Source organism: Suricata suricatta, chromosome 17, assembly GCF_006229205.1.
Source record: "Suricata suricatta isolate VVHF042 chromosome 17, meerkat_22Aug2017_6uvM2_HiC, whole genome shotgun sequence".
In the NCBI taxonomy this organism is placed as follows: domain Eukaryota; kingdom Metazoa; phylum Chordata; class Mammalia; order Carnivora; family Herpestidae; genus Suricata; species Suricata suricatta.
Window position 1 is genome coordinate 10,663,272 of NC_043716.1, and position 24,604 is coordinate 10,687,875.

General features: G+C 53.9%; 1 protein-coding gene and 1 long non-coding RNA gene across 2 annotated transcripts in view; one reads left to right on the forward strand and one right to left on the reverse strand.

Moving 5' to 3' along the window:
* The first annotated feature begins 1,853 nt into the window (after positions 1 to 1,853).
* Positions 1,854 to 24,604, forward strand: part of TOM1L2 (target of myb1 like 2 membrane trafficking protein) — a 54,079-nt gene continuing 31,328 nt past the window's right edge. Inside the window, exons 1-6 of the mRNA XM_029928883.1 lie at positions 1,854 to 1,931; positions 3,477 to 3,559; positions 3,963 to 4,041; positions 11,080 to 11,229; positions 20,650 to 20,784; positions 22,206 to 22,364. Of these exons, the coding sequence (XP_029784743.1) occupies positions 1,854 to 1,931; positions 3,477 to 3,559; positions 3,963 to 4,041; positions 11,080 to 11,229; positions 20,650 to 20,784; positions 22,206 to 22,364 (684 nt within the window). The remainder of the gene's footprint in view (positions 1,932 to 3,476; positions 3,560 to 3,962; positions 4,042 to 11,079; positions 11,230 to 20,649; positions 20,785 to 22,205; positions 22,365 to 24,604) is intronic.
* LOC115281473 lies at positions 11,769 to 13,426 on the reverse strand. The gene is made up of 3 exons (XR_003904330.1): positions 13,328 to 13,426; positions 11,990 to 12,367; positions 11,769 to 11,910 (listed from the first exon to the last, which is right to left on the reverse strand). It is a non-coding gene; the product is annotated as an uncharacterized LOC115281473 (long non-coding RNA).

The following is a 24,604-nucleotide window of genomic DNA, read 5'->3' on the forward strand; positions in this document are numbered from 1 at the left end:
GGCCCGTGTTCCTGTTCCTGCAGTTTTGAGTGAGAGCGCCTCACAGAGGCCCGGGGAGTTTCTCTCTTCACCTCTGCAGTGAGGGGACTGTCAGATCTCTTCCGAAGTGGGAGAAAAACTCTACAAGTTTAACTAATGGTTGGCACCCGTCAACTCCTCCCTGCTTCGGGGCTTCAGTCCTGAGGTTCCTCCTGCATCCCCTGTCACGCGATGCTTGTTAGAGTAGCTGTCCCCTTCGCAGTCCCCCCTCGACTGTGCGCTCCATGAGGGCAGGATTCTGTTTCACTCACCGGTTTATCCCAACGCTTGCACGGTGGACGTACACATAGTTGACTTTTGGCCAGCACTTGTTAAGGAAGTAAATGGATGGAGTCCCTAAGGGACTCGGTCTGATGCGGAACGCAGAAGACGGAGGGGTGTTGGGGGATAGCTGCATGTATCAGAGACAAGAGCAGTAGCAGCTAGCTTGCCCTGGGGCTGTCAGCGCAAAGTTTTAGGAGGAGGGGACGCAGGCACCAACTAGGTGAGGTGGGTGGGGCGTGGGAGTGGGAGGTGGGGAGGTGGCCCCCCAGGCTGGTGGGCAGGGTGTGCAACGTGCCCGTAGGAAGGGGAGTGTAGCGGGAGCCGGGAGCCACCCACCTAGACTGGAATTCTGGGTCCTCCACTCTCTGGCTCTGCACCCCTGTGTCTCACTGTCCTCATTTACAAAATGGGGGTACCGGCAGTACCTATCCCATTGGGTGGTGACAAGGATTAAAGGAGCAAATATCTGTGAAGTGCGTGGCTATAGATGTATCCGTGCCCGTGCTCTACCTAGGAGCTTGCTCTTTATGCTCATTAAAGACCTACACGTTAGAGACTTGCATTGCCCGTGACTTCCTCCACTTTGATTTGTAACGGTATCTGGGGTTCTTGGTAGTGATCTCTGTGGGTTTGCCGCCCTTACCCTGTCCGCCATTCTCCCAGCACTTGCTATTTATATGCCAGGCCCCCATGCCAAGCCCTGCATTGCACCAGCTCCCGCGCTTAGTCCCGCAACAGCTCCAGAAAGTAGGGACAGTCTATTTTAATGTGGAGGAAACTGAGATCCAGAGCAGTTCGGTCACTTGCCAGAAGTCTCACAGCATAGCCAGAAAGGGCAGAGGCCGGAGGTAAGTGCAGGCTGCCCTGGCCTCAGCCCCCCAAGCTCCGCCTGCACGAATTTATTCAGAGCTGCACCTCTGGGAGGCTGTGGTCCTGGTGGGTGCGGAGTTGGTCACCTGCCCCACAGGCCCCTCCTTGTGCTTTCCCTAATGTCCAAGGCCAGCATCCCCTCAGTCCCCAGGCCTTGTGTGGAAGTCCTCCACACCCTGCATCATCAGTCATCAACTAGGAGTGCCTGGCTGATAACCTACCTGGGGGTGTTTTAGACCCTGTTTCCTGGGCCTTGCGCAGACCTTCCTCGCTAGGGCCCAGGTGTGTGGATGCGACAGGTACTCCCCAAGTGATTCTGACGTGCAGCTCCGAGGAGGAGCCGCTGACCCGGGGGTTGTCATGAGCACCTCGGGACCTTCCCTTGCTCATGGAATCTTGGTGCCCTGGCCTCTGAGCTGGAGGGTGCGCGGAGGAGTAGCCACCACCCCTGCAGGAGACCACGATGACAGCCGAAGGGGTGGGGTGGGGGGGATGATGGGAAGGAGAGGAAGAGTCTGCGGTGGTGGAGGAGGGATAGTCCCGTCCTCCTGGGAGGGAACAAGGAGACCATGGCTCAGAAGCAGCAGGTCTGGAGCCAGAGGCCAGGATGGGTTCAAGTATGACTAGAAAGAAGGGTTCTTAGGAGCCTGGGGTGGGGGAGACCTTATCGGAGGCTGAAGATGGCCCAGAGGCCAGATCCTGAGGCCGTGGGTGCTGCCCTGAGAGGCTCCACCTTTCTGCCGAGGGCTGCCAGGGCGGTGGGGCCTCTCACGGGGCCCTTCCCCACCTCCCGCTCCTTTTCCTGGCTCGCTCCGACTTGACTCTTGACTCTTCCTTCTCTCCTTTTTCCCTGTCTTCAGCTCCTTGCTGTCTAATCTGCCGCTGCTGCTTGAAACTTTGCAATTCCTCTGACATGACTTTGATCCTCCTCTCTGAAGCTTCTCCCCCGGGGAGAGAGATAAATACTTGCTTTTGTGCTCACCCAGTCACTCTGAGGCAGTACTTCCTGCCGCTGAATTTCCATTTTAACTCTAACCCAGGAGCCTGCTGACTCTCTGATTTTCCACCAGCGCCATCACCCCCACACTGGGAGAGCCCTGTGCGCGCCATGCTCTGTGAGCTAGAAGTGATCGCAGCCCTTGGAGGCTGTTCCCATTTTTCTGCTCCGTGGAAGTTCAAGAGGAGAGGGATGAAGCTGGATTGAGAGGGATGGCAGCCGGGGTCAGGGCTAACCGTGGCTTGGCAGAGCCTTTGAGAAAGAGAAAATCAATCCATGCTCCTGGCCAGCAGCCGCTGACCTTCACCAGCTCAAGTCCACAAACAGCCCTCAAAGCCAGGAGCTTGTCAAGCCCCATATTTGCAGAAATCAGCATCCCTGTTTGGAAACTCCAGCCATACTGCAGACACACTTAGCAGGGACCCCTTCCCCAGGGAGCTCCTCCCGTCAGCCTTTGGGCTCAGGAGCTGAGAATTCCTGCAGGCAGCCACGTTTCAAGTTAGGAATGGGTAATCGGTGACTCAGAGTGTTGTAAAATTTCTTCTAGAAGCCTTGTCTTGTTCCTATGTGTTTCTGTTTAAATTGGGCTGATTAGCAGAACCTCCCACCCTCCCTTCCCCCAGCTTCCTCACACAATTTGCAAGGACTTTTTCGTTTGGTAAAGACATCATAAATATTTCTGAGCTGTGGGAATAAGAGGTCCCTGACTTACAGACCTTCAACTTTTGAAAGACCCAGATACACTGTTGATCCGGGGAAGGCTGGAGCCCACTACGATAGCAGAGGGCTACAGGCCGGCCTGGGGGCTCCCCCGGAGCTCAAGTGATGGACGTCAGAGGGCAGGGGCTTTCTGCCAGGGGCCGCCCTGAGTCCCACAGCTTTGTTGGATCCTGGTTTAGAATAAATTAAATAACCTACTAGGTGCTTCTAGAGGGCTGACTGGGGACCCTCACTCCCAGCTCTAAACCATGAGTTAAGGAAGAACGTGTTGCAGGCTCCAATCAGCTTATGAAACTGCCTGTGGGAATCCACCTCAGCTCCATTACCTAAAAATACATAGTTCTTTGGGTTTTGAGGAGACTTAAGTTTTCCCAAGGCAGAAAGACCTTCATGGAATTGGGGAGAAGCGGAAGAGCCAGGCCTCAGCAAGGACCTGGCCATCTGTCTTCTGTGTCTGCGGTCTCTTTAGTGTGTCCCACACCAGTGAGTGAGTTCTGAGTAAATATACCTGCATGGGAGGCAAAATTCGGAAGGGCTGCAGAAAAGCAGCCCGGTGAAAACCCTCACTCCGACCTCTGTCATCCAGCTCCCCTCTTCAGGGGCAGCCAGAGTTCCCAGCTTCTTGGGTCTCCTTGCAGAGATCCTCCCCTCCATTGCCCAGTGCGCTATGTATGGATGTGCGCATCTTGTCCTTTTATCAGCCAAGAGGAGCAGACATTGTACGCTTTCTACAGATGATTCTAGTCTCCTGTCTTTGAGTTCGCTCCATAGCGGTGCATAGAGTGTCTTTATTCTTTTTAATCTCCTGGCTTGTGAGTTAGAGCCCTGCATCAGGCTCTGTGCTGGCGGCTCAGAGCCTGCTTGGGACTCTCCCTGTCTCCTCCACTCTCCACCCCTCCCCCGCTCACACTTTCTCTCTCAAAATCAATAAATAAAGTAAAAAAAAATTAACCTGTTTCACATTGATGAAGATTTAGTGTGTACACGCGCTAGTTCACACAGCCAGGAGTGAGTCTGTGGGGCGGCGCCCCAAGTGGAACTTGTGAGGGTTTTAATATGTCCTTCTCTCCAGGCCAAAGGACGCCATCCGAGCGCTGAAGAAGCGGCTCAACGGGAACCGGAACTACAGAGAAGTCATGCTGGCGTTAACAGTGAGTGCTGCCCTCCTGGGGAGCGGGAAAGCATTTGGGGAAATCCAAGCCTGGCCTTGCTCCACTTGCAGGGCCTCCCCTCCGCGCCTGCAGCACAGCCTCCCCTCCGGTCGCCATGGCCTGTGGACGGCTTGGCGTGAGCGCCACTGGAGAGCAGCAGAGCCTTCCCGCAGTGCCCTTGGGTGTTCCCCAGAAATGGGGGTGAGCTGCAGTCTGGTCCCTACCAGCGGAAGATCAGGCATGGGCAGCCCTGACTGGTACAAAAGCCCAGAGCAGAGAGGCCAGCGAAAGGCCTGGGTGTGGCCATCATTTCTGCCATCAGCCTGCTGTGACACAGCTAGGCCAGCTGCCTCTGCAGGTGTCAGGCTCCTGCTTACAGACCTGCTGGCTTCCACCCAGAACTGGCCTGAGACTGTGCTGAGCATTTCAGGGGCTAAAGCGATCTTTTCCAGTAACCTTCCCAAACAGATTTCCTCACCCCTGCAGATGAAGAAACGGAGGCTCAGAGAGGTGTGGGTTCGTGGCTGGTGAATGCCCAGCTGTGGATTGTGGGGTAAAGACTGGTCATTGGTGCAGAAGTTCTGGAAAAAGTCAGCCTAGTGACTCCTTTCAGGAAGGAACAGATTGGATTTTTGCTTTTTCTTAAAATGTTAGGAGGGTGGCTCAGTCGGTTAAACCTCTGACTTTGGCTCACGTCAGATCTCACGGTTGTGGGTTCGAGCCCCGCGTCAGGCTCTGTGCTGACCGCTAGCTCAGAGCCTGGAGCCTGCTTCTAGTTCTGTGTCTCCTTCTCTCTCTTTGCTCCTCCCCCTCTCATGCTCTGTCTCTGTATCAAAAATAAATAAAACATTAAAAAAATTAAAAAAAAAATAATAAAAATAAAATGTTAGGAAATTCAAAGGGACAGCTTCAGGTGTCATTTCTGTCCAGAAAGCTAACAGTTATTCAGATGTGGCAAAATCTGGGCCACTGTAAGTTCTCATAATGAAAACTGTAACAGGTCAGCACGCGGGCTTGTCTGTAGGTTTGAATAGTTTGTTTATCCAAAATAGCTCTGTTTCCTTTTAAAGCAGAGAAACTGTTTGGATTTTTCACCCAAGTGAAAACCCAAGACTTATTAGGAGAGTGTTCTCTGCCAGCGTATTGGGGTTTGAACAATAAAGAAGAAAAAGACCAGCTGGGAGATAGTGACTTGAAAGCTTTGGGGGGTTTTTTGTTGTTTTTTTTCTCAGAATTTGATCCTTGACATTCATTAAACCCAGGGTGATAACGCAAAATGAATTGTTTTTAGTAACTAAAATCACCAGGGAATGAGCTCTAACATGTCAGGAAGTTTTCGTGGTACGTAAAACATACCCCTTTACACGCTCAACTTCATGGTAATCGTGTTGGTTGGATGGAAATCTTTCTAAAGTGGTCTCTGCCTTTAATTCCTTCCGGAAGAATATGGTGAACATCATTGAACATTTCCTGATGGTCAGGTCTATTATTATTATTAGTATTCTCCCAGTTTTATTGCGTATTATTGATATGTAACATAGGTCAGTTTAAGATACACAGTATGATGATTTGCTACATGTGTATCAACCATTGCAAAACGGTTACCACAATAAGGTTAGTAAACACCTTTGTCCACTCACATGTCCCCCTTCGGGGAGGGGGATAGCATTTAAGGTCCAATTTCTGTTCAAGTTTATTTTTGAGAGAGAGAGAGAGAAAGAGGGAGCATGCACATGCGCTGGAGGGGCAGAGAGAGAGAGAGAGAGAAAGGGAACAAGAGAATCCCAAGCAGGCTCTGTGCTGTCAGCATGGAGCCTGATGCAGGGCTCGATCCCAGGAACTGTGAGATCATACCTGAGACAGTATCAAGAATTGGATGCTTAACTGACCGACACTCATAAGGGGCCCCTGAGATCTAATTTAACTGGCAGGTGTATCCTGCAGTGTTGTTAATTATGGTCCCCATGCTGTCCATTAGATCCCCAGAACTTACTCGTAGCTGGGAGTTTGTACCCTTTGACCAGCGTCTCCCTGTCTCCCCTGTTCCACAGCTACCATTCTGCTCTCTGTTGCTGTGAGCTCAGCTTCTTTAGGTTCTGCATACAAGTGAGAAACCCTGGGTATTTGTTTTTCTTTTTTTTTTTTTAATGTTTATTTATTTTTGAGGGAGAGAGAGAACATAAGTGGGGGATGAACACAGAGACTGACAATCCCAGGCAGGCTCCACACTGTAAGTGCTGAGCCTGATGTGGGGCTTAAACTCATGAACTGTGAGATTATGACCTGAGCCAAAATCAAGAGTCAGACACTCAACAGACTGAGCCACCCAGGTGCCCCTGTTTTTTTTTATTTGACTTATTTCACGTAGTATCATGGCCTTAAGGTCCATCCGTGTTGTTGCAAAAGGCAAGATTTCCTTTCTTTTTATGGCTGAATACTATTCCAACATGTGTGTGTACACATGGATAAGGCAATACTACATACACGTGTCAACGTTTTGTCTCCGCATTCGTCCAGCAGTGGGTTCTTAGGTTGTTTCCATGTGTTGGCTACTACGAATAATGAGGCAGTGAACATGGGGGTACAGATATCTTTGATACCTTGTTTTCATTTCCATTTAAAAAAATTTTTTAATGTTTTTTATTTATTTTTGAGAGACAGTGTGAGCAGGGGAGGGTCAGAGAGAGAGGGAGACACAGAATCCGAAGCAGGCTCCAGGCTCTGAGCTGTGCACAACAGAGCCTGACGCGGGGCTCGAGGCCATGAACTGTGAGATCATGACCTCAGATGAAGTCAGCTGCTTAACTGACTGTGCCACCCAGGCGCCCCTAGTTTTAATTTTTTTTTAGGAACCTCCATACTGTTTTCCATAGTGGCCGCAATAATTTACATTTCCACCAGCAGTGCACAAGAGTTCCCTTTTCTCCACATCCTCATCAACACTTGTCTCTTGTCTTTTTTATAATAGCCATTCTAACAAGTGTGAAGTGATCTCTTACTGTGGTTTTGATTTGCATTTCCCTGATGGTTAGTGATTGAGTACTTTTTCATGTGCCTGTTGGGCATTTGTACATCTTCCTTGAAAACATGCCTGTTTAAGGGTCTTTTTTGCCCATTTTTTAAAAAGATTATTTATTTTGGGGGTGCCTGCATGGCTCAGTTAAGCACCTGACTCTTGATTTTAGCTCAGGTCATAATCCCACAGTTCGTGGGTTCAAGCCCCTCATCGGGCTCTGTGCTGACAGCACAGATTCTCTGTCAGCTTGGGATTCTCTGTCCATGTCTCTTGTCTCTGTCTCTCTCTCAAAAATAAATCAATAAACATTTTTTTAAGTGTTTTTGTTTGTTTGTTTGTTTTTAAGGAAGCTCTACACCCATCTGGGGCTTGAATTTACAACCCTGAGATCAAGAGTCACATGTTCTGACTGAGCCAGCCAGGCCGTCCTTGCCTATTTTTAATTGGATTGGTTTTGCTTGCTTATTTATTTATTTGCTATTGAGTCATTTAACTTCCTTATATATTTTTGATATTAATCCCTTATCAGATAGATAGTTTGCAGATATTTTTTCCCCGTTGTATGGACTGCCTTTTTATCTTGCTCACCATTTCTCCTGCTGAGCAAAAGCTTTTAGTTTGACTTAGTCCCCCTTGTTTATTTTCATTTTTGTTGCCATTGCTTTTGGTGTGATAATCCAAAAAAAAAATCTTTGCCAAGACCAAGGAACTTTTTCCCCTGTGTTTTCTTTTGATAGTTTTACAGTTTCAGGTCTTAAATTGAAGTCTTTAGTCGACTTTGAGTTAGTTTGTTGAGTGGTGTGAGATGGGGGTCCAGTTCCATTCTTCTGCGTGTAGTTATCCGTTGTCCCAATATCATCTCTCAGAGAGACTGTTCTTTCCCCCATTGAGCCATCTTGCCTTTCATCAGATATTCTGTGTGGGGGGGGGCTTATTTCTGGGCTCTCGCTTCTGTTCTGTTGTCTGTCTTTATGCCAGTACCGTACTCTTGTGATTACTGTAGCTTCGTAACAGAATTTGAAATCAGGAAGTATGATGTCCCCAGCTTTATTCTTCTTTCTCGAGATTGCTTTGGCTATCCATAGTGTTCTTTGGTTCCATATGAAGTTTAGGACGGTTTATTCTATTTCTATGAAATCTGTAGATGGCTTTGGGTAGTGTGGACATTTTAATAATGTTCTTCCAATCCATGAACATGGGACATCTTTCCATTTATCTGTGTTGTCTCTAATTTCTCTCATCATTGCCTTATAGTTTTCAGGGTACAGAACTTGTACCTCCTTGGTTAAATTTATTCCTAAGTTTTTTGGTTTTTCTTTACTTGTCTGATAATGTGGTCAGCTCTTTGCTGCAAATCCAGAGATGCCTTTGGGAGACTTATGAAATGTGCAGATCCTTTGTCCCTGCACCAAAGGCTCCAATCTAGTGCATGTTGTGTGATCTCATGTCTCCTTTCATGGCTCCTGTGTCTTTGTCTTCACTTACCCTACTAGCTGCTCTCAGTCCTCCTGTTCCTTGTGAGCCTTTCACAAAGATACTGTATTTACCCCAAACAGGAGTTTGCTAGAGGCCCCCCAGTGTATGGACTTGAAATGGCCATTTCTGATTGCTTAGAGGCACCTTCTGTCACTCTGTGGGCTATGGCTGTTGTGTGTTTCATGCCCTACAACCCACTGGGATACCAATTTACCAGGAGCACTTTTGGCAGAGTCGCTAGAATGGCCGAGTGGCCCTTGATGGCCAGGAAGGACGTCCTGCAATACCTCCTGCTCTGCTGGGCTTCAGGGCTGCCCTGTAGCACATGCCACCTCTGTCCGGGGCATTTCTACCCCTGTGTGTCTGAGCCCCAAGGGCCAGCCTAGGCCACACTGGCTTTAAAGTCTGCTGTCCTAGAAGATGTAAGGGTGTGCTCCCTAAAGGTGAGACCGGCATCCTGGCCCACGGCTGCCCTGCCATGTTGGCCTTCCTGCTCCTCATTTTCCCACCACCCCTGCTTTCTCCCCGTCCTCCTGCCCTTCCGTGCCCTTCTTCCTCACCAGGTAAACCGTTCTTCCTGCCACCTGCCTTCGCCCCAGCAGCCTGCTGCCTGCATAGGCCAAGTTAGGAAAGGGGTCCTAGAAAGAAGGGAAACTGTGAGCTCTAGCCCTGTGGTTCATCTCTGTAGCCTCCGTGGTCACTGTAGGAGTGAATGCTGGTTCCCTTGGGGTCACCCAGAATCGACCATGTGCAGAGGCTAAGAAGAGAATCCCCCACCTTGGCTGAGGATGACCCAAGGAAGCTAAGCTTCGGGGTCTTCCTTGGCTAGCTGAGCAGAACCCAGAGTCCCACGGTGCAGGCCGCAGTGGGGGACTGGCTGTGCGATTGCCAGCCTCAGGGCACTTGCCAGCTCTGGCCTCCTCAGTGAAGTTACTGGCATCTCCAGGCCTCAGCTTCCTCATCTCTAAAATGGGATAATACCTACCCTACAGGGCTATTGCAAGGGCCAGGTGAAGGAACGAGAAATCTAGTATCTGTTGCCTGTCACCTGAGGGACTCCCAGCTGATCTTGGAGGAGAACATGGGAGAGGAGGTGGCCCTGTGGCCTCATTGTGGGTGAGGGGACCAGGGCTCCAGAGAAGGCTGACCCACTTAAAGAGAATCTAGTTCTGTGAGACTAAGATGAAGTGCTGCATAATGTGGGGGCTCCTGCCCAGTGCCTGGCATGAAGTTAGTTGAGAGTGTGGGCGTTTCCTAACGGTCCTGCTTTGTCAAGGTAACACCTCGGTGCATGAACCCAGCCCTGTGGAATGGCTGCCTAAGGTAGCCAGGGATCAGCTCAGTGTGGGCAAATGAACATGACTGAGGCGGCCAGAAATGTCTCCTGTTGTCAGTCAGATTCCAAGGAGACATTCCCTGCTAGTTGACCGTGGCGTTGGGGAGAGGCTGGCGCTGGTGTGGGAGGGCTGGGTGACTGTATAGGTTGGTTTTCAGAGAGCAGAGAAGTTCAGAAAGCTGTGTTGACCGCTGGAGAGACACTGCAGTTGGTGCCTCGGAATTCCAGCGGGCTCTCCCCTGTCCTGTGGGGACCAGAAAGCCTTCCCGTTCCTGAGGGGTGTAAGACAGCTTTCAGAATGATGACTGTGTCCTCGCAGCCCTCCTGCTGCCCCCGTCCACGCAGGGCACTGTGCCAGATGCTTCAGACTACTCATCGTTACTACAGTGCTGAGGGGGAGCACGCATGTGCCCATATTCCAGATGGGGAAGCTGAGGCTCAGACAGACTCATCCTGGGCCACTTAGGGAGCAAGTGGCAGAGCTGAGATTCCAGCCCATGCTGGCCATCATCTGGCCAGAACCCACATGCGCTGTGCTTTTCTTATTGGCTGTGGCCCGTGCAACTCATTTTTCCGGACAAGGGATGGGCGAGCAGGGTTTGCAGGGAACATGGACCTTGAAGCTGATGGGCAGCCGAGGCCCATAAGCCATTTATTAAGGGCACAAAATCCTCAGTCATTGCCAACTTTAGTTGCAGAGGCAAGGTTGGGGCGGGGAGAGGTGCACCCGTGTGTGTGTGTGGGTGTGTGTGTGTGTGCACGCCCACCCGCACATGTGCACGTGCTTCCTCACACACGAGAGATAGTAGTTCACGGGGTAATTCAGACTGTCACAGCAGCCCTCTCTGTGACAGAGCCCATGTCCCACTGTCTAAGGTCTCACACCCAGAAGCCCGGAGAGAGGACTTAAAATGCTAATTTTCAGGGACCGCTCAGTCATTTTGATCTCATTAAAACACCAGCATCCTTTTCATGCAAAACTGGTGCCTCAGTTATCAGCTAACTGGGGACAGGCAACTTCAGTCAGCAAAGGACGACCGAATTAGAGCGTAGGGATGCGGGGCCATCCAGGTCTGGCTCTGGGGGAAGACGGTGGGAAGCAGCATCCAGGAGAAGGAAGGAGGGCAGGGTGGGGGTGGAAATCCAGTGGCCTGGGCAGCTCCTCTGGCTCCCACGGAGGTGACCTGTCTTTCCTTTCCTCCCTCCTCAGGTGCTGGAGACATGTGTGAAGAACTGCGGCCACCGCTTCCACATCCTCGTGGCCAACCGGGATTTCATCGACAGCGTCCTGGTCAAAATCATCTCTCCCAAGAACAACCCTCCCACCATCGTCCAGGACAAGGTGCTAGCTCTGATCCAGGTAGGGTCAGCTCCCCCTGGCTGGTTTGTTGGCACGGAGTAAGATGGGGCCCTTTACCGGTGGGTCCTCATGCCTTGCCATCATTTGGAGGAAAGGACGGAGGCCCTCTGGGCTTAAAATATCTGTTGCAAAAAGCACCAGATTTTTACACTCCTCCTCCTGGAATAAAAACCTGAGCGGTAGCTCACATGTGGGTTGACAGGGTCTTCACCGGTTTTCTGGGTGCCTGGATCTCTGTTGCCCCCAAGGGCAAGTGGGAGACCTTGACAGGCCTTGGAGGCATCAGGGACAGTGTGGGGTGGGAAGGGCCATGCTAGACCACATGCAGGCTGGTGAGGCACAGGGTCGGAGCCAGCTCTGCGGCAGGCGGTGGCAGATTGGGGGAGAGGGTGTTAAGGAGTGATTCACTGAGGAGATGACATTTCTGTTGGACCCTGAAGGATGTGGGGAACTTGGTGGAAAGGTCACGGTGTGAGAAGCACCGCAGGCCAAGAGAAGAGCACGTGCATCGCAGACAGCAGTTGACACGTCAGGACGTATTCATTATTGATTGCTCTGTGACAAATTTCCCCGAAACTTCAGGGCTGAAAACGACAAATGTTTATTACCTCCTCGTTCCTGCGGGTCAGGAATTCAGGAGCGGCCTCGATGAGCAGTCCTGGCTCCGGAGCTCTCCTGAGGCTGCGGTCAAGACGGTAGCCAGAATTGCCTCATTTGCAAGCTTGCGGGGGGGGGGGGGGGCACGTCCAGGGTGACTCACCCCATAGCGGCTGGCAGGGGGCCTCAGTGCCTTGCTGACGGCTGTGGGAGGCCGGAGTTGCTTGCTGTGTGGACTCCTGAGTGTCCTCATGACATGGCAGCGGGTTTTCCCTGGAGCAAGGGATCCAAGCTGTCGTGCCTCTTGGGGCTGAGTCTCAGAAGTCACACACCATTTTTTCTGTCATATTCTATTTGTTAGAAGGGAGTCCCGAGCTGTGGCGTCAAGAGTATGGGAACGAAGCTGCACCTCTTAAAAGAGAGGATGTTTTAAAACCGTCACGTGGAGCAGAGAATGTAACAGAGTGTCTGGGGCCAGGAGATGAGGCCAAGGCTGGTCAGGGTCTCATGGGCCACATATGCTGACAGTTCGTGCTTTGTCCTGTGGGCAGAGGGGAACCACGGTGCACTTCTGAGCTAGGCGTACACAGACAGATCTGGATTTTGTGCAAGACGCACACGCCAGCGAGCACATGCGGGGTGGGGTGATCAGCGCTGTGGAAAGAAGGGGCCTGCAGGAGCCAAGAGGAGAGGGGGATGGGAGTGGGCCAGGCAGGAGGCATTGTGATCAGGGGTGGGCACAGGGCCATTCGATGTGGTGGGGGCACCTGAGGCTGGAGAGGAAAGTGGGGCCCCAGCCACAGGGGTCTGCTGGCTCCGTCTGTTCTCTCCCATGTCCTCTGCCTGGAAGCCCTCTTCATCACTGAGACAGCCCCCAGAGCCCTCCCCATCACTAGGCTGACAGCATTCCATCTCTCCTGTCACCCTCTTTTATGGTCTTCTCCGCTCTGTGCTCACTCTTCGATCCTCTGCCTCACTCTGAGTTTCCTGAGAGCCCAGGGACATTATATTCCCAGGGTCTAGAGCTGTGACTTAGAGTACGTGGCTGATAAGTTGTTTTTCTTAATGACTGGGTGACTGTGGTTTGCTGACGCTCTCAGGAAGGGGAGGAGTGTGGGTGACAGCAGGGCCCCCTCCCATGTTTCCTTAGGTTGTCCCTATCTCTGCATTCTGCCCATCCGGCATATCTCCATGTCTCTCCCTCCCTCCTCCCCCCCCCCCCCCCCCCCCCCCCCCCCCCCCCCCCCCCCCCCCCCCCCCCCCCCCCCCCCCCCCCCCCCCCCCCCCCCGTCCCTTTCTCTCCCTCCCTCTCTCTTTCTCTCACACACAGACACAGACACACAGGAGCAAACCACCCTGCCCTCTTCCCTCCCCACCCCCACCTCTGCCCTTGACTCCCTCATTCTGAGACTTTCCCAGTAGACTACCCTGCTTCAAGACCCTGAGGATTTGATGTCAAGGCAGAAGGTGCCCTTTCTCACAAAAGGGGGAGCACCCTCACCTGGACCCCTTGTGCAGGCCCACAGTGGCCACAGGCAAGGTCCTTCTGCGGTCAGACCTGGGAGGGGTCCTTCCTCTGGCCCGGCGCTGTGGCTGGTTGGCGCTGCCACGGTAAGACTTGTGACCCGTGCCACTGTGACTGTGCGGGGACCCCTGGCTGAGGGCACACAGAGCCTTGTGCACTGATTGTGACTGTGTTTGTCCCCAGGGGCCAGCCCGTCCTTCCCATCAGGTCACCACCTCCTCTTAGCACTGCTTCTCCCAGCTGTGTGGCCTCAGCAAGTGTTTTAACTTCTCTGGGCCTCTGCCTCCGTACCTGTACACTGGGCGCCTTGTGGTCCTGCCTAACTCCTGGTCCAAGAGGAGCTGGGCCGGAGGCAGCACAGCGGCCGGCACCATGTTCCGAGGGCTCCCCCTGCTGGCCTGGCAGCAGCACGTGCACCACCTGCAGGGGCGCGAGCCGCACGGGGCCCTGAGGGCCTTGCCTGCTCCAGTCCCTCCTGTTGGACCAGGCTGCACTGGACAGTCTCCCTGGTCCACCTGGGAAAACGCAGAGGGCTTTGGATAAGGGTGCTTCCCGGTGGGCTTGCTTGCCTGCCTGGGGTGGGGGTGGGGGGTCCTTCCTTTCCAGGTTTTGGAGCTTCACGAAGAACTTGTCTTTGGTCGTGGCCAACCAACAGGAAAAAGCAGATAGCATTCAGAGCTGGCAGATGGCTTGGCTTCTGTGATGCGGTGAACAAAAGTATAAACAGGATCTTCAGCCTTTTTTAAAATTGAATTATACGTACAGGAAATCACACGTTAAAAAAGCATGTACAACTTGACAAGTTTCTACAAACTGAACGGACGTAGCCGTATCACCAGCCTCTGTGTCAGGAAGCAGAATATGACCCGCCCCCACAGAGCCCCGCCACCCAGGGTGACCACCTCACAGTCTGGATGGGTTTTCCTATACTTTTTTTTTTTAATGTTTATTCATTTTTGAGAGAGAGTGAGAGCACGAGTAGGGGAGGGGCAGACACACACACACACACACACACACACACACACACACACACAACCTGAAGCAGGCTCCAAGCTCCGCGCCATCAGCACAGAGCCCGAGGCGGGGCTCAAACCCACAAACCATGAGATCATGACCTGAACCAAAGTCAGAGGCTCAACTGATGGAGCCACCCAGGCGCCCCAGGCTTTTCCCCGTTCTTGAAGTTGATCCTCATGGACTCTGCAGCGGCACTCAGTTAAGTCTGTGTAGCTGAGGGCTTGTTTGCCGGCCTCACCTTGTCACTGGTGTGACCAGATAGGCATTCCGTTCCCATGGCTCTCATTGCCGCGCCGGGTCCCTTTGGGTGAATATGCTGCCCTTTATGTCTCCTTTCCACCGACGGTGGGGACTTGGTGTTTCCAGTTTGCGGCCCCTGGGAAAACCGGTGCTATGACCAGCTAGCACGTGTCTTTGGGTGAGCATACGTGTTCCCCGTTACTAGGTGTGTGTTAAGGCGGGTGTGTGAAACTACCGTCTTCGTTGGCCAAGCACAGTTCAGTATGGGCAATTTCGTACGGCTCGGCCTCCTGCCTGGGAGCGGAACCGCTGGGCAAGGAGGGGCCGCCCTCGGGTTGTGTCGTTACGGCAGCACGTCCCTGCCGTCCTCTCCTGCGGGCACGTGCACGCTCTCGGGCCACCACGTTGTCACCCCTGCGTCCTCGTTCCGGCCCGTCTGATGCATTGTATGGAGGCCTTGCATATTGTCAAACTATTCTCAACTCCTTTTTCTATTATTAAAATTTTTCTCTTAATGTTTATTTATTTTTGAAAGAGAGAGGGAGAGAGAGAGTACGAGTGGGGGAAGGACAGAGAGAGAGGGAGACACAGAATCTGAAGCAGGCTCCAGGCTCTGAGCTGTCAGCACAGAGCCCGATGTGAGGCTCGAACCCACGAACCACATGATCATATCCTGAGCTGAAGTCAGACATTTAACTGAGCCACTCAGGCGCCCCTCAACTTCTTTGAGAAAGAAGATGAGTTTATTTGCCTGTTGAATATATGTTGAAAAACTGCACAGTCCCCTCCCCACCCCTGAGAGTCTGATCTCCCCCAGAGAGCACACTTTGCTCCCACCATGACACAGAACAGGGCCGGGGACGACAGATCCCGGGCCCTCGTGCCCGCCCATGAGTGGGCAGCAGGCCACCTTGGAAATGCATCAAGGCAGGAAGGAGGTTCTGCTAAGTGTGCGAGTGCCGGAGCTACAACAGGTCCTTCCCCTCCGTCCTTGCCATCTGGACGTTTCCTGAAATGGTGCTCTCCGCAGTCCAGCTGTCAGGAAGCGGCACTGGCCCAATCCCAGCCCTGCCCTTGGGGAGCTATCGATTTTATGGGGAGACAGGTTTGCAGATGATAGAGGCCAGGGCCTCCCCAGGGAGCACTCAGGCTGGCTTGGGAATATTCAAGGGACAGCCCCAAACTCTGAACATATTGACACTTGAGAAGCTTTTTTTTTTTAATGTTTATTTATTTTTGAGAGACAGAGAGCGCAAGCAGGAGAGAGGCAGAGAGAGAAGGAGACACAGAATCTGAAGCAGGCTCCAGGCTCTGAGCTGTCAGCACAGAGCCCAATGCGGGGCTCAAACCCACGAACTGCGAGATCAAGACCTGAGCTGAAGGCAGATGCTTAACCTACTGAGCCATCCAGGTGCCCCGACACTTGAGAAGCTTTTAAGGCCAAGGGATTGTACAGACAAGCACCCCCTCTCCGCACCCTCCCCTCGCCCTCCCAGCCAGGCCCAGGAAGCTTGGTGGAAGCGCGTGGTAGTGGCGAGACCTGTGGCTCTGGTCACCGGGCATGGCCTGAGCCCATTGTCCCTTTGATTGCTCCCTGCCTCTGGTGGGAGCAGGGAGACGGTTGGTCTCCAAACCAGCTTTGCTTTTTTTATTTTTATTTTTTTATTATTTATTTATTTTAAAAACTTTTTTGAAGTTTACTCATTTTTGAGAGAGGCAGTGTGTAAGCAGGAGAGGGGCATAGGAAGAGAGGGACACACAGAATCCAAAGCAGGCTCCAGGCTCTGAGCTGTCAGCATAGAGCCCGATGTGGGGCTAGAACGCACAAACTATAAGATCATGACCAGAGCAGAAGTTGGATGCTTAACTGACGGAGCCACCTAGGTGCCCCTTCTTTTCTTTATTTAAATTTATTTTGAGACAGAGATAGAGAGCAAGTGGAGGAAGGGCAGAGAGAGAGGGAGACAGAATCCCAAGCAGCCTCTGCACTCTCTGCCCAGAGCCTGATGCCAGGCTTGAACTCAGAAACTATGAGATCATGACCTGAGCCGAAATCAAGAGTTGGACGCTTAAACCGACTAAGCCACCCAGGTGTCCCCAAACCAGCTTTTGCAACAGTCTCCCTGTGTCTGTGGAGAAATGGGCGCTTGTCCTTGCGTGTCCCCATGGCTTCCTGCCCACCATTCCTTCTGATTTCCCTTCCTGGGATGCTGATCTCAGGCACTGTTGGCCTGAGATTCGTCACACAGGTGCCAGTCCGGGTGCCACATGTTTGCCATCAGCATCCCTCCTCTCATCGAGGCATCCTTGTCCTCTGGCTGCCCTCTAGCCATCCGTAGTCGCCCCAGCTCCACGAGACCCCCCAGAAGACACAGCCCTCAGGCTGGCACACCGGAGCCCTGCCCTTCAGAACGCCTGGGGAGACTGCCCTCCGTTGCCGCCAGCCCAAGGCAGTGGGCGAGCCGCCAGGCAGTGCAGCGGGAAATGTTCGACTCGGGGGTGAGCCCAGGGGCTCGCCCGTCGGAAGGGGCGCTGGCCTCCCTGCAGCCAGAGAGGAGGGACGTTGAGAGCAGGGAAGCCTGGTGAGCAGCGTTCTCGCTCCCAGCCTTTGAGCCGCCTACCACCTTTGGCGCCCTCTCCGATTCTCTCCTGGTCCCTTGGCTGGCCTTCAGCTGCAAGCCTCTCTCTCCGTTTCTTCATGTGAAGTCCCGTTTGTTGAGAAGACAGGCATGCTCGTGCTCTGTGCCGTCCCTCAGCCTTTTCCTTCCGTTGTTTTCAGCAACAGAAGTGATGCCGTCGGGCAGGGTAGCCTCCTGGCGGCCTTGCCTGCCCTGCGTCCCTCCCTCCTACCCCTTGCCCTGCCTCCCCACCCCCTCTTCTCCTAGCAGTAAGAGTCTGAAAATACCCTCTTTCCACTGAAGGTTTTTCTTTCCACTGAAGAAAGTGAGCTGATCTGGGGTGGGCGGGGGGGGGGGGGGGGGGGGGGGGGGGGGGGGGGGGCAGAGCAGCTGGAGGTGTTAATGTTCTTGGCAGGTGTCAGAGACCCGGCGGCCGGGCCTTTGGCCAGATTCTGTGTGGACCGACAGCTCTCCGGAGACCCTGTCACCAGGACTAGGAAGTCTGATGTGGGGGCAGAAGCAGAAGAGAACCCGTTGTTTAAATCGGCAATCGTTCTTGATCAGAAAAATTGATGACTTAACTCTGTTAAAACTTGAGGGATTTAGAAACAAGTAGGATGTGATTCGTGTTGCTGTCAGACTTCGGTCTCGGGTCGGTGTCCAATCCCAGGGAGCGCAGGAGAGGCCAGCATGGAGTCCTCTCTGTTCTCTCCTCTCTAGCCCTTCCTCCGGGTCCTTCGGCCCCTAACACTGCCGGCACAGGCCCGAGAAGGAAGAAGTACATAAAGAGTGGTGAGGTGGTCACTATGTTGTCAGCCAGCCAGCGCCTGTGACGGGGACCCCTCAGAGAGGGCCAGCACTGCCATGTCACTTCGCTTTCCTACAAGGCGGCCTGCCAGCACCACCCCTGTGGCTCCTTGGCTCCTGGTTGGGGACCCAGGGAGGACCAACACTGCTGAGGTTTTCCCCCTCTCCCCTAGAGCAGATTTCTGAAATCTCAGCTGGCTCAGTCATGCAGAGGGGCTTCCGCATTGTCCCCGTCACCTCGGTGTGGACAGCCTAACTGGCCGTCTTCCTGTGTTCTCTCACGGAGCTTGGTAACTGTGAAAACTTGACAAATGATGACTGACTGCCTTCTCTGTGCAAGGGCGAGACTCCATGGGTGCCTTCAAACGTGTGACCCTGTGGGGAAGAAGACAGGAGCACATGCGTTCGGGCATTGTCCCAGAACTGTGCGAGGGGCCACCGCATCTCTGGATTTCTCCCAGTTCTGTTTCCATTTAGGAGTCTTCCTTCAAAGGTGCCCCTGCCCTGTTCCCCGTTGGCATCAGAATCTTGTTCAGGAGAGAATGCTGCTGGGAACACATGCTCTGTTAGTGGCCACCGGCACTGCGCAGGGGTCCCGTTCAGGGGTTGAAGCAGTGGCAGGTGGCAAGTGGGTAGCTTAGCCAAGACTGCTTGGTTGCAGATAACAGGTTCGCATTCCAGCTGGCCCGGGCCAAGAGGAGAGCTTGTCAGGACAAAGCAGGGTTTCCCAGAACCCTGGGTGTGACTGGGCCTGGGAAGGGACAGAAGAGATCAGGAAAGCCCGCCAAATCCTCTCTCGTCTGCACCTCTCAGCACACCAGCCTTGCTTTCCCGCATGTAGGCTAGCTCTTGCTCCCGGGTCCCCGGTAGGCACATGGCTGCCCACATCTTTAGAGGACAGTGTCACCTACCCAAGGAGAGCAGCCCAGGGCCAAGCTCCTGGGTGGAGGGCAAGCTGACGGGCCCAGCGTGGGATGTGTTTCCCTCTCTTGGCGCCACAGAAGACAACAGTACTGGAGAAAGGGGGGCCGCTGAGTCCCTGTTTGGGCAGGTGCCTAAGAACTGTCCACTGTCTGGAGAGCATAGTGATGGTTCTTTAATTTCCGTTCTTCCCATCTCAGAGAGCAAGATAAAGGGAGAGTGGTCCCTGGGAACTGTGGTCCACCCGTAGAAATCGAGATGGGAAGCGGCAGCAGGAAGGACATCGTGCTTTTTCGTCCCCGGCCTCCCGCCCCAGGCTGTGAACCTGGCCTTAGACCCTAAACCAACCCGCCAGCTGCATTTTGAAGCTAGAGTCACAGGACTCTGCTGGATTTTGAAGCTGGTGGCGGTAGCCAAAGCCACGGGTAGAGAATGGGGCTCCGGGGCACTCCCGGGGGGAGGGGGGTCAGGTCTCCAACTGGCACTCCCAGAGGCCTCTGCAGGCCACGCTCAGATCCAGGAGGGAGTGTTGGCCAAGAGGGGCCATCCTCAGGCGGGCATTAAATCCCTGAGTGTGTGCGTTCAGTAAGCGGGCCGCGGAAGCCAGGCCGGCTGTAGTGTTTGTGCTGAGGTATATCAGTCGTAAGGAGCAAGGCTTTTTGGAAACTGACCTTTTAACTTCAAGTGGGTCTGGTGGTGAGAGATGGAGTTTCTGCGGCTGCCTCAGGATTGGTTGGATCGCACTGCTAGACCCAGGGAGGCAGTGGAATGCTTGTGACAACAGCAGAATTGGCAACAGACCGTGGGCGGGAGACTCTGTGCCTCCTCCTCTGGGTACGTATAGCTTGACAGGACTGTTTGGAAGAGCTGGTTTTCATTTTAGGGCAGCCCTTTGGAGAGGCGTACTTTTTTTTTTTTTTAATAGATTCTGTAACTTCCAAAGAACCAAATATTTAAAGAGATTCTTTGGAGTTTCATGAATCCATCCATGATCAGTGTCTATCGGAACATCCGTTCTTACCTCTCTGTGTTGTGTTTTCAGTGAAGGGGGTCTCATGGCCATGCTTTCCGGTGGCTTCTCTGATGTGGGCACGTGGGCATGACTGTGGTGGGCAGCTCGGGCTCTCCTGCGCCTGAGCCTCTGTCACCCCGCCTTTCTGGCTGGAGGAAGCGGTCTCCACTTCTGCGCTCTCTCTGATCCACTGAGGAAACCTTGTGTTAGCCTTTATTTTATGTCAATTCCTCCTTTCCTTTCCCTTCTGCTCAGTTTGCCTACGGTTCCTGCCTCTGCCCACGGGAGCTCTGCCGAGCAGAGACACGGTGCTCGGTCTCGATGGCATCCCAAGGGCACGGCGGCAAGGCAGCCCCGCACGCCCTTCAGCCGAGCATTGCCAGGAATTGATTTCCCCGCAATGAGGGAAATGCCTGCATCTTAGGATGCGCCACGGTGCTTAGGTGTTATTTCTCCGTATCTCCTCCAAGGAGATACTACACACTGAATTAGGGTTTTGTGTTTTTGTTCATGCTCAATAGCACCATTGAAAACTCAGGTTTCGCCAGCCACGTCGCAAAGCGCTGGTGGGGGCATGGGGGCAGGGTGGGTTTGGCCAGCGCAATTTGCATTCGAGGGTCGGAGAGCACTGGGCTGCCCTTGGTGAGAAATGCTTCCTGACAGGCCCTCTTTTATCCTCCCAGGCGTGGGCTGATGCCTTTCGAAGCAGCCCTGACCTCACCGGTGTCGTCCATATATACGAGGAGCTGAAGAGGAAAGGGGTCGAGTTTCCCATGGCGGACTTGGACGCTCTGTCTCCCATACACACGCCACAGCGGGTAAGCTTCCAGCTGGCATTCTTCTAGAAAGACCTACTGCAGAACGGGCAAGCCACTGCCACCACCCTTCTGCTGCTCCATTTGAATTATTCAGCCTGTCATCACGGGCTTTTAAAGCTCGAGGGCATTTCTTTTTAATAACAAGGGGAATGCAGGAGTGAGACGGCTGGTTGACTAGTGATTAAGTGGCAGCAGTGTCCCCCCACCCCCACCTCTGCTCCCAGTTCTCCTCTGACTGTGCAAGGAGGGTATAACAGGGATCAGGTCCCAGATTGTCCTGGAAATGGCTGCTTGTGTAGAGCCATCCTGGGAGGGCCACGAGTGCCTGCTTTTCTGGGGGCCCCAGAATCTGGTATGGGGATGCTGGCATCTCCCTTTGGGACCGCCGGAGCACCTCCATGCTCACGGCAGAGCCGAGGAGCTGGTGACGCCCCTGATCGTGGGGCAGATGGCAGCTTTTGGTTTTTTAGATCGTGCAGGCTGAATAGATTAAAAATTTTTTTTTGAACTTCATTTGTTCAGCATCAATCCAGACATCCTTGAATTCCGCCAGCCTTGGAATTCAGAGCCCAGGGAAGGCTCGTTTAGGGGCCTGCCACTGAAGATGAGGGGCAGCACACAGGTGAAAGACGCCGTTCGACCTGGGAAGCTAGTACCTCTGCTGGCTGGGAATCAGCCCCTGGCCCCAGGGGGAGGCAGGGACCTCCAGGACCTGGGAGAGGCACCTTGGGCCAGCACACTGCCTCGCTGGCCCCATCTGCCCAACTCTGATGCGGATGAGAAGTCCGGAGTGCCTTGCAGGTGTCTTGCACAAGCACAGTTAACGTTTGAGGCTTTCTGAGATGCTCAGAGAGAGAGCATATAGAATTCTACTTTGCAAAGTGTTCTTCTCATTATGATCCCTCCAAACCACGTACTGTGCTTTGTGGAATACACGTATTCTTCTAATAATGACAAAGAACAGTGTTGTTTTGTACCTATAATTACAAAGAACATTCGGTAAATTGCATAATTCCTATTTATATTAGTCTACTTGTAAAGGCCAAAATGTAATCTTCCGGTACCAGATAAGGGTTCCTGCTTAGCAAATCCTCCTAGCAGCCCCCCTCCGCTCAGGTACTGAGGGAGTCCTAATAACGGGAACCAGAGCTCTCACGGAGTACCCTCAGTGCTGTCCCTCAGTCGCTCAGGTTGTCTGGGAGGTAAGTAGAGGAGGTGGAGCCCTTGATACCCGCCTTGGTGGAGGGAGAGACCTGGTGCAGCAGGGGCAGGGCTCGGGCCTCACAGGTGAGCAGGAGAGCTGGGCCGCCGCCTCCCTGCAGGTGGCTGTGGCCGGGGAGGGGCTGCCGGGTCAGGTAGGTGCCAGGCCTGGCCCCACGGGCAGCCCAGGTGAACAGAGCACTTTGTTGTTGCCATGCCAGAGCGTCCCCGAAGTGGATCCAGCCGCAACCATGCCCAGGCCCCAGTCGCAGCAGAGGACAAGTGCCAGCTCCTATTCGTCGCCTCCTCCTGCTCCCTACTCCGCTCCGCAGGCCCCGGCTCTGAGTGTGACCGGCCCCATCACGGCCAATTCAGAACAGGTACTCGCATGCTTCCAGGCCACAGGCAAGGCAACTGTCCTTCCGGGAGACCTGCAGAGGCCTTCCGTGACCAGACACTGCTAGTGCCAGCAACCCACAGACAGGAGGGAGGGCCCGTGCGCAGTGGGAGGCAGGTGCAGAGACAGCGTGGACGGTGTGCGTCGCGGTTGTGGGGAAGGAGCCGTGAGTTCAGTGCTCCCTGGAGGGCCGCTCCGGGAGCCGACCCTACTGAGGCTCTCGAAGTCCGAGGGACTTGTCTGACAAGGTGTGGGCCAGTGGCACAGAGGAGCTGGTGCTCGAGGGAGCAGCAGGTGGGGAGTCTGGGTGCAGGATCGGACACAGCCTGAGGCCAGTGCACAGCAACGAAGTTGAATTGTGAATAGCCTATGAGTCACACAGAAAGGTCTGGATTGATCCTATAAGAGGCGTCAGCCATCAGAGGCCAGTGACCCGCTCGGCAAGATTCCGTGAGGCCGCAGCCAGGATGAGGAAGGCCCTTAGGCCACTCTTCCTGCCTTTATTCCCAGCACTGCCCATCTTCCCTGCGTTATTTCCGGAGAGGCCAATGCCATTGAAATCCCAAACCGGATTTTTTTTTTAGATGAGTTGTGGAGACTGGTATTTAGGTGAATCTGTAGACTTTCCATTCATTAAAATCTGAGAACTGATCAGACTTGAAAAAAGAAACTCTGTTCCAGTTTTTATACTTTTTTAAGTCCTCACTTATTATCTGTGACAGTGTCATTATGTCCGGAAGCCCACTGAGACAGAGGGGCCAGGCGATGAGGTGCGGATAACCGAAGTGCTTTGCCAGGGCCGCTTGCACTTCCGTTCTCTGGGGCCCCGAGGAGGCGAGCAGGAGGTCACGCGGGCCTGCGCTCGAGTCCCCACTCTGCTCCTCACCGTGAGCCCAGGCCGGGTCACGTTAGCCTCCACCAGCTGCTAGTAGAACAGGGCGGTAGTCCTTCCCTCTTGCCGCCTGGAGCAGTCAGGAGCTGGTTGGGGAGGCCTCGTGATAGCCCCCCAGGTGCTGTATGCCCTGCTGAGGTGACAGGGTCGAAACCCACAACTGGAATATGGGTGGCATGATAAAGCGCTGCCCGGGTCACTCCATTCTGCCCTTGCTCGCTGTTCACGGTGGCCAGGCCCTGCCCCCAGAAGGGAGGCCCTGCAGGTCTCGACTGCAGGCTCTGCTTCCACGGGCAGCACTGTGTCCCGTTCTGCTCAGAGGGAAGTCTGACATGTCTGGAGTTGGACGGTCACCGAGACCCTCTGTGGACTCGTCATCAGTCGCATTGGGGGCTTGGGAAGAGCCCTCCCAGCAGCCAGAACTGTCTTGAGGAGGGTCTAGAATAGGCGGGAAGGGGCAAAATGGAAGAAGAGCGGCCTGGCCTTGAGGACCCTTCTGGTCCCATGTGGTGTCTGTTGCATCCCTAAGTTCCAGGCTCCGAAACGTCTTCTGGGTAAGGCGGGAGGTTCACCCAGTAGGCACAACCAGAGGGGAGAAGAGCCTCTAGGGACCTCGCCCAGTGCCCTCATTGACCATTTGTCCATCTTTCCATCTACACACGTGTATCCAAGTTTCCTGTCGCTATCGCTCTGCTGGGAGTACAGACCTCAGTCAGCAGAGTCCCTGCCCCAGGAGGTCGGCCGGACAGGGAGGGCCTTCGGTAGGACACAGGCTGCCTGCTTCTGCCCAGGGAGGGGCAGGGGAGAGTCGGAAAAGGCTTCAGCAAGGAGAGAAGATGTCACTTGAGTTAGGTCAAAGTGCAAGGAAGAGCCGCAGCAGACCCAGCTCTCTGGAGATTTTAGGAGAGAGACCTGATCAGTGCTGGGTGCATATAGGCCAGCACCCCACAGGTTTTCACGCGGGTTACTCACAGCAGCCCTGCGGCCGCCATTTTCACCTTTCCATAGCTGAGGAAATGAGGCCAAGAGAGATTAAGGGCCATCCCTTGCGGTGTCCCTACTGCAGGAAAGGTGGCCCAGGCCAGGCCTTGGGGAGCTCTGTTGGATGGGCAGGTCGGGTAGTTTTCAAGGGGACCTCGGTAAGGAGCTGGCTCAGGAGGGGGTCTCCGTGGAGTCTGCTCTTGGTCCCTCTCCCTCATTCTTGCCGCCCCAGGCAAGTGCAGCTAATGCCAGCCAGCCTCTCCGAGGACTGTAGTACTTAGATTGTGAGCTCCTGGGGCCGGAGTCTGTAACCAGGAGGGTCCTATGAAGGACCCTAGCCCTGAAGGGCC